The 17,262-nt window shown below is 40.0% G+C and overlaps 1 protein-coding gene across 3 annotated transcripts in view; it reads left to right on the forward strand.

Moving 5' to 3' along the window:
• The window catches only part of LOC140195455 (disintegrin and metalloproteinase domain-containing protein 22-like), a 345,726-nt gene that overhangs the window by 54,987 nt on the left and 273,477 nt on the right, over positions 1–17,262 (forward strand). For all 3 annotated transcript variants that reach the window (XM_072253768.1, XM_072253769.1, XM_072253771.1), the window contains exon 4: positions 1,599–1,665. In XM_072253768.1, the coding sequence (XP_072109869.1) occupies positions 1,599–1,665 (67 nt within the window). The remainder of the gene's footprint in view (positions 1–1,598; positions 1,666–17,262) is intronic.

A 17,262-nucleotide genomic window follows, 5' to 3' on the forward strand; every position in this document is an offset into this window, starting at 1 on the left:
GCAGTTAGGGTACAGCGCTGATGGAAAAATAAAAATAATGAGAATGCTAATTTTGAGCAATTCAGTTAGCTTGTCATGCCTGATGAAACAGCTTGCTAAATTAGTTTTGTTATGCTGTAAAATAGTGCTTCTGTTACAAGAAATTTAATTTGTTTAAAATTGCTTGGGTCAACTGAGATATGGTATGGGGTGATGGAAGGGGAGAAAGAATTTTGGTTGCATTATCATTCAAAAATGGAGCAACTGCTCAGCCACCACACCCTGCCCGCAGGAGGACTGCCGTGGGGATGAGATGCTCGCTTACCTCTTTGCAGATTTGTGAGAAGGGCATGCAGAAAGTTTGTAAGGGTCTGTGTCACGGTTTGTCCCGAGCAGCTGTGTGACAGAGGACTCTCTGATCTACAGCCTGTTCTGAGATTCACACACAGAGACAGACAGCAAGTGCTGCTGGAAGATTCAACTCGGTCTGCCAGCACATCGTGATGTCTATAGAAGAATGCTGCCAGCTGGCGCATTCCAGGCTGCAGGAGTACGTGCTGAGGGACGGACTGAAACTTGGTGCAGCTATAGCAAAGGCCAGCTGGGGTAGAACCACGGTATAGGGTTCCTCCGCTACTAGACATGGAAGGGCTGCATTAGGTTAGGAAACCCCTCAATTATTGTGGTAGTGGTTCACACCAGAGGGTCACAAGAGTGCAAGAGTCCTATTGATTTTAAGGAATGAAATAGAACACCACTTAATACATTGTCTATGAATGAAAAAGCATTGCACAATTTACTCTTGTAAGTTTTAAGAATTAACTTTATTTTGATATACAAAATAGCAGTGAAAATAATCCCCATTAAGTTCCTGTTTGCTGTTATCTTAACTCTGCCTCTATTTCAAAGGGACTTGTGTTTGAGGCCTACGGGGCAAAGACGAGGCCCTCCGGTGTGCACCAGATGTAGTGAGGCTGTAAGGGAAGTTTAGGCCTCTATTGCTTTGACCCTCCTTCCCTAACCTGAGATGGCCTGCCAGCACCTTTCACCCCTCTCCTGCTTTCCATTTTACTAGAGTGGAAAATAAGAGAGTTTAAATGACCTTGAATGTAAGTGAAGGATAATAGAAATGAGAAGAAAAGAGAAATAATACAGTATATGGATCAGACATAGTAGAAATGGGAATGAGGTGGCCAGTACTGAGCTTCCTGAAACTGTTTGACTGTTTCTTCCCGCCCATTTTGGGCAAACATCTGACAGGAACATAGTGCATTCCTAACACTTAAATAGTCTTGGTCTTAAACTATCTGCTTCTTGTTTTAGGAAAGCTCTGCCCACTTGAAACCTACTCTCCTTTAAATTTCCTCCATCTGCTTTAAATCCAGAAGGGTTTAAAGATACCAGAAGGGTGACTACATGCAGGATAAGCCATCTAGGTTGTTATGAAGTTTCACAATAGATCTGGCAAATTCTGTGCTTGGTATAATGGTTATTATATGCAGTTTTTAATTAAATGCATGAAGGTAGAAGTCAAAAAATAGATCTGATTAATAATATATCTATTGCCCTCGAGGTACATAGCATTTATATGTTGACTAACATTTATTCTTTTAAACTAGTGATCTGCTCTCATCCCAGTACGTGGAACGAACTGTTCATGCAAGGGGAAAATCTATCCATTCAATGGTAAGTCTGACAAGTTGAAGTCTGGATCCTTAAATTCTGTGAGTTTGGGTTGATTTTTCAGCTTAACCTACTCTACAGCTGCTCTAGCCTAGTATAGTCACAACCACTTGATCATTACTGTGAAAATAAAAGAAAATTTGAACAGATGTAACAGTGGTATTTTTCTGTTTGTATATAGTCTTATTTTATTGATGTTCTTGGGAAAGTTCAATCATATATGTTTTATGTAAGTATTGTGTTTATGAGAGTTGAGTTGTTCCTTGGAAATAATACTCATGTGAACCCATAGTTTATGCTGTTAGGCACTTTATGCATTATATGTGTTTTGCACAGGTATTTTATGGTGGTTTCTTGGACCACCAATACATCCTTGATAGTAAGAAATGCTCAGCTGGACCCCTAGGCTGTCCTAGGGGTTTAAAGAGAATAAATCTGCCCCCCCAAAAACTGCTGGTGAACTCTTACCAATGTGCCAACGAGAGCACACTGACGTGACAGTATGGTACACTAGCACCAACAAGATCAACCAGAAAGCACTGCAGTGAGTGACCAGGACTGCATACAACATCAGTGGGACACAACTACCAAACTTGGAAACCACCTGTAACTCACGCTATCCATGGTGGGGTTGCAACATCATGATGGACTGATCCCACTCCAGTAATCACCTATTTAATCTCCAGCAACCGGCAGTAGGTACAGAAACATTTCTGCACAGACATCCAGACTGAAAGATTGCTTTTTCCCCCAGGGCTGTCATGCAACTAATAATGTTCACCCCCCCACCCACCCATAGTCCATTAACACTATAGAAAATCTCTAAGTGGGCATATGTAATATTTGGGTTTAATTTCAGAGCTCTTTTTTATATTTCAGCTTTAATTCTTAATGCTATTTAATATTTAATCATTGTATTTTATGCCATGGGCAAGTCCAACACTCGAATGGGGCAGCTACTGTTTTTTTAAATTTTAGAGTTGGTTGTTTTTAATTCAGCTTTAACTTCAATGACATTTTAAATAACTCAGACATTATTTTAAATTTAGTCATTGTGTTTTTAGTAACTGAATTGCCCGTATGTTTTATACTAAATGGAGTAGCACCGCAATTTCATCGTCCTCGGCAATGACAATAAAGCTCCAACTCTAACTCTATGATGTATTCTTTTATGTAGAAACTAATAAAATATTGAAAAGATGTTATAAATTACAAAGGCATTTTTATCAATTTTGGAAAATGTCCGTGGATTGTGCAGCACTACGCATCCAGTTGCTTGTATTGGGGACAAAGTAGGCAGCTTGTTTATTTATTTATGTCGGTTACAGTTGGGATGGGGAGGGAAGGTCTGATGGTGGCTGATTATATTTATCGAAAGGTCCCCGTACCAGGAGAGAAGGTAGTTAGCCTGAAAACACAATAAGACTTGGGACTTTGGTGCTAGACTGGCAGATATTCTTGATTATTGGCTGTTATTCTGATTAATAGTCCAGCACACTTCTGGTTCACTTTTTTTTAGATGCTGTACAATGGTAGAAACTTTCCAGTGAACCCAGTAAAGTTCAAGGGAAGACGCAAGTGACTACAGATATTGGGATCTGCAGAAACAGACAATCTACTGAAGGGATTTAGCAGACTGTTTGTTGCTCAAAGTTTAGGGGAATGCAGGAACTAGGGCCTTGTGAATTTAAAGAGAGTGCAGTATCTAAGGACTTGGAGTGCTTTTGAAAGCATAGAAGCACAGAAACCAGATGCCAGAACATTGGGATTTCCAAACTTTGAGATTGCACACTATCAGAGTTTTTCTGGTAGTCATTTATGAAAAGAAAATGATCTTTGACTTAAAAATTAGATTGCACACCAGCACATTTTGATACTGTAAGTGATATGATATCTGTGTATTGAAAATTCAGTCTAGTGCTTTTACTGCAAAGTTCAATACGCTCTTTGCTGGTCTTCCATTAAATTTAATGCATTAACATAAAGAAGAGGCTGGTTATGCACATCCAATGACACATACTGTAAGCCTAATCAATATTTCCTCATTACACAGGCCCTGCTTCACCATTGTTTAATGGGAAAGAGGAGAGCTTTTGCTCGAAAGAGGCGGGCACTCATCTAATGTAGCAGAGCAAGGACACTCCATTTGGTTCCTGCTTGCTGCACTGTGACCATGCTTTTATTTTACAGGCAGTTTAGGATTTCCTGCACTGGGGCATCAGCCAAGATCATTGTTGGTCTGGTGCTTGTATGCCATTCTACAACACCCCAATGAGAGGACAGCAATTTACAAGCACTTAACTAGCCTCTTCCTCCAGTCCACACTAGTGAGCAGAGTTCAAATATCCACAATGCCAAGAAGTATGGAGTCAAATTTCACTAAAACAGACCATTCAGCCTATCATGTCAAAGTTGAAAGTTCAAAGTAAAATTTATCATCAGGGTTACATATATGTCATCGCATACAGCCCTGTGAGTCTTCTTCCTGTGGGCATAATCTATGGAACAGTACCTGTACACAGGATTAATGAACAACAAACTGTGCAAATGCTAATATAAATAAATAGCAATAAATAACGACAGCATGAAATAACAAGATAAACAGTCCTTAAAGTGAGCCCGTTGGTTGTGCGAACCAATTAATCCCATGCATCGACACTTTTTTTGTTATCTTTAAGTGTTATGAAGCACTATGATTTCTTTGGAATACTGTCATTGTAGAACCTGTATTCCTCCTTCATTCAATAGTTTACAGCCTGCTGCTCTATGAACCTCCACAATGAATGGACTTAGAAAACACAGGGTGACTCATGCAAAGAATTTCTCTTGCTGGAGATTCCTTGGCAGAGACAGATAATACCGTGTTTAATTGTATATGTAAATTTTAAAAGCTCATTCATTTGGTATTTCTGATTCCTATTTAGTGCTTACTGGTTCTGCAGACAATAAGTGATTGTGCCTCATGCATTCCCTAAGCAATGTCATCATCAACACTCTAACATCTATGCCTCCACCAGCATACGCTTGCTGCAACAGCTCATGGAATTTGTGTCTAATGCAGCTTCTAACCAATGAAATCAGGCTTTAAATTTAGTAGTCTTTAACAAATCACCTTCATTCCATGCTCACTGGTTCTTGACTGGAAGAGAGAATCAATGAGAACAGTTTCTCTCCACTTGTTCTGTTTATACCACTCAACTTCCTATGGTCTAGAGAGAACATATCTTCAACATAAATAGAATCTGTTATCCCTGGAAATATTTCAATAAGTCTGTTCTGCATCAGGGCTACTTGCATGCTTGACAGTAGAAGCAGACAGAGCTCAGTGATCAAAGCTCTGCAGTCTAACCACAGCTAGTCACGGTAGACAATTAAACATTTAACAGGAGGAGGCGGCTGCAAATCACCCACATCCTTGGGGAATAGCTGGGCCCAGTAGGCGAGTGCTAAGGAAAAGGTTTTGCACCATTTTCAACTAGAGGAGCCAAACAAGTAATCCACATAAGCTTCTGTCTGTGATCCCCACAGTCAGAGGACGCTGGATGCAGCGAATCCTATGGGATGTAGTATTTGCGTACAAACTCAGATCTGTCAGCAAGTTATATTCTATAGTATGGCTGCAACACTGGCGTCTACATGTAAATATGGAAAATTGCCCATGTAGATCCCATCCACAACAAAAAAGGACAAATTCAACCCAGCAAATCATCCAGCTTGTCTACTCTCAATCAGAAACAGTGCCATCAAGTTGCATTTATGAGGGGTGATTGATAAGTTCATGACCTAAGGTAGAGAAGAGTCAATTTTAGAAAACCTAGCACATTTATTTTTCCTACAGTTACACACTTAGTCCAGCTGTCGTGGAGCATACGATTCCCTTCTTTGTAGAAGTCGGCATCTTGGACCTCCAGAAGTGGTCCACAGCAGGGGTGATTGATAAGTTCGTAGCCTAAGGTAGAAGGAGATGAGTTATTAACTTCAAACTTTCTGCATTTTCACTCAAAGAGTTGACCTGCACGTGCATATAACGAGAGCGGTATAACTCATCTCCTTCTACCTTAGGCCACAAACTTATCAATCACCCCTGCTGTGGACCACCTGGAGGTCCAAGATGCTCTCGTTACATGCACGTGCAGTTCAATTTTTTGAGTGATAATGCAGAAAGTTTGAAGTGAATAACTCATCTCCTTCTACCTTAGGCTATGAATGTATCAATCACCCCCACTGTGGACCACTTCTACAAAGAAGGGATCCGTATGCTCCACGACCACTGGACAAGTGTGTACATGTAGAAGGGGACTATGGTGAAAAATAAGTGTGCTAGGTTTTTTAAAATTGACTCCTTCTACCTTGGGCCACAAACTTATCAATCACCCCTCGTAATTGCCAATCATTGAATCATTTCCCCAGGATCACTTGGCTCCAATCTGGGTATCAGTGATTAGGTCACAGCCTTGGTAATTGAAGATGAATCACCCCAGCCTTGGGGCGGCATCCTTGGCCCAACCACCTTCGGCTGTTTTATCCATAACTGATGTGTAGTACATGACATTCCTACCACAAGCATGATAGAATCTTCTGCTTGCTCTTGGTACTTGATGGCATTCTAATCGCTGAGACCTCCTCCATCAGCTGCTGTGCATTTTGTACATAGTGCTGTCATGTACCCTGTGACGGGTTAAAGAACCAGCAGAAATGGAAAACACCTTGGTGTCTGGTATTGCTATTAACTGATACTCATTTATTAGTAACTACGCAATGCAGTAATAAAATTCAAATATATCAAACAGGTTAGCTATGATTTTACATATGTGTGGAAATATAAAAACCAAGCTCCTTCAAGCCTAGGGGTAAATGGATACAGTCTTACGATGATGAGTAAAGTTCAGTTCAGTTCGTGGTATTTAGTTGAGTAGTGATGGAGAGAGAGAGGTGTTGTGGTTGTTCGAGTAAGCCGATGCCATCGATTCTTTCGGTTGTCCTCCAAAATCCTTTAGAAGTCACTGAATGTGACCACAACAAGGGGACCGTTTTCTGTGGAGGAGTTATCAACCCAGTCGAGGGTTGGACACACTAATAACTTCCTACAGGTCACACCTTTTCCACCCTGCGAGAGCCACTGATCGATTCTCCCGATCGATCCTCCAAAAACCCACCTTTCTGTGGGCACAACAAAGCTTATCCAGTGTTCAACATCACGTGTCTGTCTGTCTACCAGCTAACCTTCTATTTATCTCTCAGCATGCTGAACACCAGCTGTCCATCAAGTAGCTCCTCCCTTCTCTCTCTGTAGGGACTCAGAAGCTGGCAGTGTCCTTGCAGAAATTCCAAACAAACTGTGAGCAGTCTTTGCCTTTCCCTCTCTTAATATCAAGGTGTTTGTGCTGTACAGCTCCTTCTCTCTTTTTAAAAGCACAGTTCATAAGGGGTAATTGAGGATCCTGTCACAGTGCACACCACAGCCAGGGTGCTCCAGTGGCAGAAGTTGTTAATGTTTAGTTGTTGATAGGTTCCTGAGAAGCAGGTTTGTCCTGGATGACATTGAGTTTCTTCAGTATTGTTTGAGTTGCATTAATCAGGGCAGTATGGAAAGTATACTCCTGACTTGTGCCACATTCATTGTATAGATGATTGAGTTGTTACAAGCTGAGTCACGCACTGCAGAATAACAAGCCTGTGGTTTGTGTTACTAGTATTAGTCTGGTCATGTTTATGGTCATTTGTAACTGCCATGCCTACAGCAGCCGTCAGGCATGGAAGAGCAGATGCATTCTGAGTATAAGTATACACCTGCCTGGTCTTCACTCTTCACCACACAGCAGTTACTCACCAAGACCATCCACAATACCATCCAAACCCAAAAGGATGTGGGCAGCAGGTGCATGAGAACACCACCGCCTTCGTGTTCCTCTCTGGATCACAGACTATCCCGAATTAGTATTGTCACTTTCCCTTCATCACTGAGCCTAAGTACTTCCGGCAATGTAGCAGTGCCTTCCCTAGAATGACTGCAGTGTTTCGAAATGCTGGCTCACCAGGACCTTCTCAAAGTCGAAAGGGAGAAGCACTGACTCTGCCAGTAATGTCCGCTGCACAGGAATGAACAAAAAGAAACCTGGCGTTCAGAACCCAGGGTGGCAGCAGTGGAATTTTAAATTCAAGCAATTAAATAATATGCAATTACAAAGCTAATATCAAGAATGATATTGCCAGCAATATCATCAAAACAATGTGGTTCATGTAAGGGATTTTGCCACTTTTATCCTGTTTGACCTTCATGTAATGCCAGACGTACTCATCTGGTTGACTTAATTCATTGTCTTCACGAGAGCAATTGGGAATGGATAGGAAATGCCTAAATGCTCGTTGAGCACCTCTGCTCCGTCCACCGAAACAGACAGGATCTCCCAATAGCCACCCACTTCAACTCTGCTTCCCACCCCCATTCAGAAATGTCCATACATGGCCTCCTCTACTGCCATAATGAGGCTAAACTCAGGTTGGAGGAGCAACACCTCATATACTGTCTAGGTAGTCTCCAGCCCCTTGGTATGAACATAGAATTCTCCAACTTCTGGTAATTCTCTCCCCCTTCCTTCCTCTATCCCTATGTCACTCTGCCCCCTCCCCTATCACCTCCCTCATGGTCCCGCCTTTTTCTACTACCCATTGTGTTTTCCTCTATTCCTTCTTCACCTTTCCTGTCTATCACCTCCCTGCTTCCCCTCCCCCACCCCTTTACCTTTCCCCTTACTGGTTTTTCACCTGGAACCTACCAGCCTTCTCCTTACCACCCTCCCCCATCTTCTTTATAGAGCCTCTGCCCCTTCCCCCTACAGTCCTGACGAAGGGTTCCGGCCCGAAACGTCGACTGTTCGTTTCCATGGATGCTTCCCGACCTGCTGAGTTCCTCCAGCGTGTTGTGAGTGTTGATAGGAAATGCCACCTTTTATAATGGCCGTGAATGGATAAAACATTCTCAGATGCCACCTGTTGTAGGAAGTAAAGTCCATGACTGCTTCAAAAGTAGCCATAACCTCGAGGAATAATAAACTATATTTTTATTTCACTCCCAGTCAGCCTACATGAATTACAGTTTATATGGAATTATTATTAATACAAAATGCAACTCCGAATGGAATTTGCTGTATAAATCTATTCCAAATGCTTTTGGATTTGAATCACATTGCACTTAAATCATTTGGCAAGCAAATTCATTCTCTCAGACTTTTTTAGTTGGCAAGAAATCTGTCTTGAAAAGAGAGCTGTCATCAAATAACAATATAATGCAGGCATATTTTGTGAGAAAATCATTATCTGGTTTTGTCATGCAGTTAGAACCCATATCTGGTGTCCTATCATCAGTTTTGGAACAATTCATTGTTTCTGATTCAGTTACGTTTATTGTGTGTTCTCACAGGTTCTGAAGAAGACATTGCAAAAATAATTCACCTTCATTATTCAAACAACCAAATGTTTCACTTGGGTGACAACTTCAGTGTAAAAGTAAACATTCCCAGATACTTCACAAGACTACTATCAGCTAAGTTGGGAACTGTACTACACAGGAGATTTTGGAATAGTTGACTGACTGAGGACTTGTTCAATCAGGTAGATTTTAAGGATCATTCATAAATAGAGAGAATATTATACAGCTGTTGAGGTATAGGGCATATGAGCTGAAAACATAGGCATCAGTTAGTGAGGTGATTGGGGTTCAATAGAAATCAGGGATCCCCAAGTGGCCAAAATTTGAAATTTTCTGAAGTTTCATGGCTGGATTATAAAGGTAGGAATGAGTGTAGATGCAAGAGAAAAAAAAGATAAGTGGGATATGATAAGTCTATGTGATGTTGTTCTAATTGTTATAATGTCGGCCGCTTCACTCTGTGTTCGCGAGTCACGTTTTCTGTTTCTGTCATGTAAGTAAAACTGGGCTGAATTTGTTGATTTACATAATTTTAGTGAAAACAATGGTAATTGATAATTGATGGATCTTAGCAGGACTGATAGATGGGAACTTTTGCTTCTGGTTCAGGAAATGAAGTAGGTCAAAGAGTAAAGATCAGGCATTCACACTCAAACAGCTACCTGTATCCATTTATGATGAATTTCCTGGAATGCATATGCACTTCCAAGCCCGATGACTGCCGTAGGCATGGACCATGATATATTGGATCTTAAGCTTATTGGGATGTTAGACCTTATCGTAGAATAATTTTTGTCAAGATTAGATTTTGTTGTCATCTTTCCTATAGGCTTATTGTGAAGTATTCAAAGTGATCCATCATAAGGCATTTCATTGTTTTCTAACCTACCATTGAGGCCTAAACCACATATGAGAGTGCATTTGACTAAGATTAAAGCCTGAGATAGAGTGGCCACGCAGAGGATGTTTGCAATAATCGGACCAGAGGACACACCCTCAGAAAAGAGATGAGGAGGAATTTCTTTAGCCAGAGGCTGCTGAATCTGTGGAATTCATTATCACAGACAGCTGTAGAGGGATGGAGTATATTTAAAGCGGAGGTTCTTCAGTGGCATCTGACGAAATATGCTGATGGATTATGATCATCATTAGAATTAACCTTGCATGGAGTCAAAAGTTTGCTCATCACTTGTTCACATGATATGAATGGCAATTAAATTAGCACATTCTAATTTGTTGTGCAGTTGTGCAGCCAAGGATATAAATGAGATTGGGGGAAGGAAAATTTAAATATGACAGCTGATACTCTAATTATTGCAAATGTAATGTTTGTTTTGTCCTGTGTTCATGACTCATATTTTCTATTTCTTACGTAAATAACATTGGCTGAATTTCTTGATGCATAATTTTAGTGAAAAAAATTGTGATTGATAATCAGTGGATGTTAGTATGAAGTACCAGTAAACTACTTGTTAATATTTAGTACTGGTTCAGGATTCCTGTTTTTGAAGAAAATAAATTATGGAATGTTACCAGTAAGTTTTTATGAAACAAAATTGAATTTGCTGACCATTTAAATATCCAGCTTGTGTAATTTTCACAGCTGTCTAATAGCATTCACAAGTATTTCACAGCAGATTAGATGAATGGATAAATGGATATGAAATGGACCAGACTTTGGTCATTAGTTCAAATCCCATTACGGCAAATTGTGAAATTGATTTGAATAGTCTGTTCCTCTGTGTTGATGCTAAATTTAATTGAGTCTTAGCAAAATATTAACTGGTTCCCTGATTTAGAGCAGATTAAGTATATATTTACTGTATACCCCAACCCTGCCATGTTCCATTTACAGGCAATTATGAACTAAGCAAAAAGATAAATCTAACATTAGGGAGGTGATTGAAGTGGAAGTACATTACAGTAAATTATTGTACAGATCACTGAAGAGGGTTGTTTTGTTAACCGTGTAAAATTTCTTCTGGTATATTATGTTGGTTTGTGCTTCTGTATGATTAAGCATCCTGTTACTCTGCTCATCATCCTTGTAATTTTCAAGTTCAAGTTCCGTTTATTGTCTTTGAACTGTATTCAAGTATACCGTCAAATGACACAATGTTCGTCTGGAACAAGGTGCACAGCACAGTATATATAACTCAAGCACATAAAGAAATATTACCACAAATAAATGAACAGGTTAAAGGAAGCACTTACGACACAAGTTAAAAAGCAAACAGTATAACACTTCTGACGCTTCACACTTGATGAGAGCTGGGTGGTGGCAGGGAGTTCAGTAGTCCTACAGCGTGGGGGAAGAAGCTGCTAATCATTCTAACAGTTCTCCATTCAGCTTCCTATTTCTCAGCATGCAATTTGGCATTCCTGTCTGAAGTATTAGAGGTATGCACTCAATGGCCACTTAATAAGGTACACCTGTACACCTCTTGCTAATGTAAATAATCAGGCAATCACATGGCAGCAAATAATACATAAAAACATACAAATATGGTCCAGAGGTTCAGTTGTTGTTCAGATCAAATATCAGAATGGGGGAAAAAACGTGATCTAAGCGACTTTGACAGTGGAATGATTGCTGGTACCAGATGAGGTTGTTTGAGTATTTCAGAAACTGCAGATCTCCAGGGTTTTTCCACACATAACAGTCTCTACAGTTTTCAGAGAATGGCATGGAAAATGAAAAACATCCAGTTTTTTATGCCCATTTATGTGGGCAAAAGCACCTTGTTAATAAGAGAAGTCAGAGGAAAATGGCCAGACTGGTTCAAAGTTGAAAGTAAATTAAATAACAAAGTACATACATGTCACTATATACAATCCTGAGATTTATTTTCTAGTGGGCATATGCAATAAATCTAAAATTTTGAACTTTGAACGTCCCTCGATTCTGAGATTGTGTCCTCTGGTTCTAGGCTCGCCCACTATAGGAAACATACTCTCCACATCCACTCTATCTAAGCCTTTCAACATTCAATAGGTTTCAATGAGATACCTGCTCATTCTTCTAAATTCCAGCAAGTAAAGGCCCAGACCCATCAATTGCTCCTCATAGAATAAGCCTTTCATTCCCAGAATCATGAATAGACTAACTTGTAGCACAGCTATAGACTGGCATGTATGACATTGTAGGCATCACTGAATCATGGCAGAAAGAACGTTATAGTTGGGAGCTAACATCCAAGGATACACATTGTATTGAAAGAACAGGCAGGTAGGTAGAGAAGATGGTGTAGCTCTGTTATTAAAAAATGAAATCAAATCATTCGAAAGAGGTGACATAGAATTGGGAGGTGTTGAATAATTATGGAACTATTTAAGGAACTAATAAAGGAACTACAAGGGTAAAAAAGACCTTGATGGGAGTTATATACAAACCCCCAAACAGTAGTAAAGAGATGGTCTACAAGTTACAACAAGAGATAGAAAATGCATGTCAAAATAGCAATGTTATGATAGTCATGGTGAATAGTCATAAAGGAACCCTTATGGAAAAGTGATCATTAGATGATAGAATTAGTCAGATAGATAAAGTCAGATGTATCAGTATTACAGTGGAGTAAAAGGAATTACAGAGGCATGAGAGAGGAACTGGCCAAAATTGATTGAAAAAACAGGAATGATAGCACAGCAGCAGTGGCTGGAATTTCTGGGAGCAATTCAGAAGGCACAGGATATATACATCCCAAAGAGGAAGTAGTCATCTAAAGGCAGGATGACACATTTTGCATCAGTCTTCACTGTGGAAGACACTAGCAGTATGCCTGAAGTTCAAGAGTGCCAGCAGGCAGAAGTGTGTGAAGTTGCAATTACTAGGAAGAAGATTCTGGGGAAGCTGAAAGGTCTGAAGATAGATATGTCACCTAGACCAGATGGTGTACAACCCAGGGTTCTGAAAGAGGTGTCTGAAGAGATTGTGGATGCATTGGTAATGACTTTTCAAGAATCATTAGATACTGGGATGGTTCTGAAGGCATGGGAAATTGCAGGTGTCACTCCACTCTTCAAAAAGGGAGAGAGGCAGAAGAAATTATTGGGCAATTAGTCTGACCTCAGTGGTTGGGAAGATGTTGGAGTCAATTGTTAAGGATGTGGTTTTGGGCTACTTGGAGGAGGCAGATGATAAAATAAGCCAAAGTCAGCATGACTTCCTGAAGGGAAAAGCTTGCCTGACAAATCTGTTGGAATTCTTTGAAGAAATAACAAACAGGATAAACAAAGATGAATCAGTAGATGTATACTTGGATTTTAAGAATGCCTTTGACAAGGTGCCAGATGTGAGGCTGCTGAACAAGTTAAGAGCCCATAGTTGTACAAGAAAGATACTAGCATGGATTAGAGCATTGGCTGATCGGCAAGAGGCAAAGAGTGAGAATAAAAGGAGTCTTTTCCTGTTGGCTGCCTGTGACTAGTGTTCCACAGGGGTCTGTGTTGGGACTGCTTCTTTTTACGTTATATGTCAATGATTTGGATGAAGGAATTAATGGCTTTGTGGCCAAGTTTGATGCTACAGAAGGACTTAGACGGATTAGGAGAATGGGAAAAGAAGAGGCAGATGAATGACAGAGTCAGGAATTGTGTGGTCATGCACTTTGGGAGAAGAAATAAAAGCTTAGCCTAGTTCCTAGATGGAGAGAAAATTAAAAACTCTGAGATGCAAAGCAACTTGGGAGTCCTCATCCAGGATTCCCTAGATGTTAATTTTCAAGTTGAGTCTGTGGTGAGGGAGGCAAATGTGATGTTAGCATTCATTTCGAGGGGACTAGAATATGAAAGCAAGGATGTAATGTTGAGGCTTTATAAAGCACTGGTGAGGCTTCATTTGGAGCATTGTGAGCAGTTTTGGGCTCCTTATCTAAGAATGTTATGCTGATATTGGAGTGGATTCAAAGGAGGTGCCTTCCACAGTGAAGACTGATGCAAAATATTTATTCTTTGTCCCCCATGACTACCTCTTCAGTGTCATTTTCCAGCCCTCCAACATATACTCTCACCTCTCCTTTCCCTTTATATATCTGAAAAAAATACTTTTCATATCCTCTTTGATATTGTTGGCTAGCTTAACTAAATATTTCATATTATCTCCTCTTATGGCTTTCTTAGTTGCCTTTTGTTGGTTTTTAAAAGTTTCCGAATCCTCTAGCTTCCCACTAATTTTTGCTCTATTGTATGCCTGCTCTTTTACTTTTATGTTGTCTTTGACTTCCCTTGTCAGCTACGGTTGCCTCATTTCCCCCCCCCCCCTTAGAATATTTCTTCTTTTTTGTGATGTATCTATCCTGCACCTTCCAAACCGCTCCCAGAAACTCCAGCCATTGTGGCTCTGCTGTCATCCCTGCTGGTGTCCCCTTCTTATCAACTTCGGATAGCTTCTCTCTCATGCCTCTGTAATGCCCTTCACTCCACTGTAATATTTAAACATCTGACTTTCATTTCTCCCTCTCAAACTGCAGGATGAATTCTATCATATTATGTTCACTGCCTCCTAAGGGTTCCTTTACCCTAAGCTCTCTAATAAAATCTGTTTCATTACACAACACCCATTCCAGAATAGCTGATCCCCTAGTGGGGTCAATCACAAGCTGCTCTAAAAAGCCATCTTGTAGGCATTCTACAAATTTTCTCTCAGGACCCAGCAGCAACCTGTTTTTCTCAGTCTCCTCAAACTCCAAATGAAGTAGAGACAGCAGCATGCCTTCTTCTTGATTGTGTCAATGTGTTATGTCCTGGTCACATCCTCGGAGATGTTGCTATCCAGAAACTTAAAGATGCTTATCCTTTCCACTGCACCATCCACATAGTGATTGGTGTGTATTCTCCTGACTTTCCCTTCCTTAAGTGCACAATCAGTTCTTTGATCTTGCTGACAGTGAGTGTGAGGTAGTTGTTGAAACACCACTGAGCCAGCCAATCTCTTTCACTCCTGTATGTTTCCTCATCACCATCTGAGATTTAACCAGCAACAGTGGTGCCTACTCTGCAAATTTATCAATGATCACGATGTAGAGAGAGTACAGCAGTGGGCTAAGCACACATCCTTGATTTGTGCCTGTGTTGATTTTCAGCGAGGAGGGGAAGTCATTACTGATCTCCCAATGAGGGAGTTACAGCAGGAAGTGCAGAGGCCCAGATAAAGATACTCCTACAGTGCTGCAGGGCAAGGAGTTCCAGAGTTAAGACTGTGTGATACTGGAGGCATAGCAATATATTTAAGAAATTTTTTAAACACAGAAGTTATTAATTAAACATATTACCATGTATGAAAGCTTTCTGACTGTTGGTGATATGTACCTGTATATTATGTACCATTCTGGAAAACTTAGCACAAATATAAAACTATCTTTCCAGTTCATACATGCTTGTTCATAGTAATTAGTAAATGCAAGACAAATAAAGCTCCAGGTAATCTAGCTAATGTGCAGCATCTGTTCCACAATTTCCTATAGAAACACTGGCCTGAAGAGAATTTTCGGTATGAATATATTTGTCACCTGTTATTTTAAGATGATTGCTTGGGTCACACAGAGCCAACCTGTCAAAGCACAGGAGAAAGAATAGGTGTTTGCATTGCAACAGATAGGATTGCACTTCCAGACAATTCTACTGTAAATACAGGCATACAGTAAAAGTAAATGATAAAATTCAAGCTGTGCTCCAATTCCTGGTTGTTCACTTGAAATAGATATGGTTTATTGCTCTTCCTCTTTTAACAATGCCTTGTACAACTCCCATTGTTTCTTTTTTTCCCACAGGAGCATGGTCATATTGTGGTTACGTTCACAGGCAATCTAGACAATGAGGCCTATGATCTGAAGTCAGGAGTTGAAATAACACAATAGGAAATGGAGAACTTTAATCCATTTAATTAAATAGATGCAAAGTAAAAAGTGACCATTGGTGACTATGAAACTACTGGACTGCTACAATAATATTTAAGGTGGAAAATTGATTTCCTAATCTGGTCTGGCCTTTATATGATTTCATACCCAAATGAACATAGTTGTGCTTCTCTGTCCACTGAAATGACTAATAAACCACTTAATTCATTACTTAAGCCTATTGTCTAAAACAATTGAAAAAGATTGCTTACAATCACCTTCACGAAAGCTGTGTGGCAAGATTGGTACACTGCAGTGATGCCTCCATATATTTGTTTGTGATGAAATAATAGCTTGAAAATGTTATTTAATTAATCCTATTCAGACAGTTATAAAGCTCTGTCCCAGTTAACTGTGTGTTGTATAGGAAATTAATTGTGTGGATATTATAATGAACACTAGATATTTGGGCCCATGTATGACATTTGGGAGCAAAACCAGCTTTGATAAAGTAAAGGAAGTGGGAATGTTTGGCTTGGATGGCTAGGTTCTGCTGTCTGGTTTTACCTAAGGCTAGCCTGAAGTATTCTACAAAGATATAAAGTTGATTTTTTACAGTTCTGTTTAAAGATAATTTCTGAAATGCATGGACCTCAACATCTATCTTAGATTCCATTAATTATTATAAGCACCTCAAAATCTGGAGCTGTTTGTTTGAACTGGGCTCTCAAAAATTTAAGCCTCATTGTTTGCTGTTATTTGCCTTTGGCCTATTCAAAACGGGCAGGATGAAAAATTACTTTGGTGATTCTAATTGGTGCTTTTATTTACGGAAAATGTTTAATACAGTAATTTGTGAACTCACAGTGCATCCATTTGCAGATCAAGAAGGCCCTCCTGGCCTTGCCAGTGGGAGTTGCATTTAATGCTCTTGCAAACAAGTTCTCTTACGGCTAGAGTCACCTTTTGGAGGTGAATTTGTGGGCACCACTTCTAATATCAGGAAATTATGTTACGATATCAAAGTCAGGCCATGCCAATGCAGTCAGTAAACTGTCAGGGGCAGGTAAATACTTCCACAAGGATAGAACAAATATTTAAATTGTAGCTCCCTCAGGAAATTCAAAACAGCTTGCATTGTATAGTGATGCATGGGATGTTTGTCCACATCTACAATGGAGTTAGGAAGAAAGAGCAAAATTGCCCAAGGCAGCATTTGTCTTGAGATTGGGGTTGCATGCTGCTCTGTCTTTACTACTTTCTTACTGAAATGTGGCAGATCTGTAGACTGACCTTCTTTAAGAGTACCTACTTTATTATTTATAAACCTTACCCAGT

This window comes from Mobula birostris, chromosome 3 (genome assembly GCF_030028105.1).
Source record: "Mobula birostris isolate sMobBir1 chromosome 3, sMobBir1.hap1, whole genome shotgun sequence".
Taxonomy (NCBI): domain Eukaryota; kingdom Metazoa; phylum Chordata; class Chondrichthyes; order Myliobatiformes; family Myliobatidae; genus Mobula; species Mobula birostris.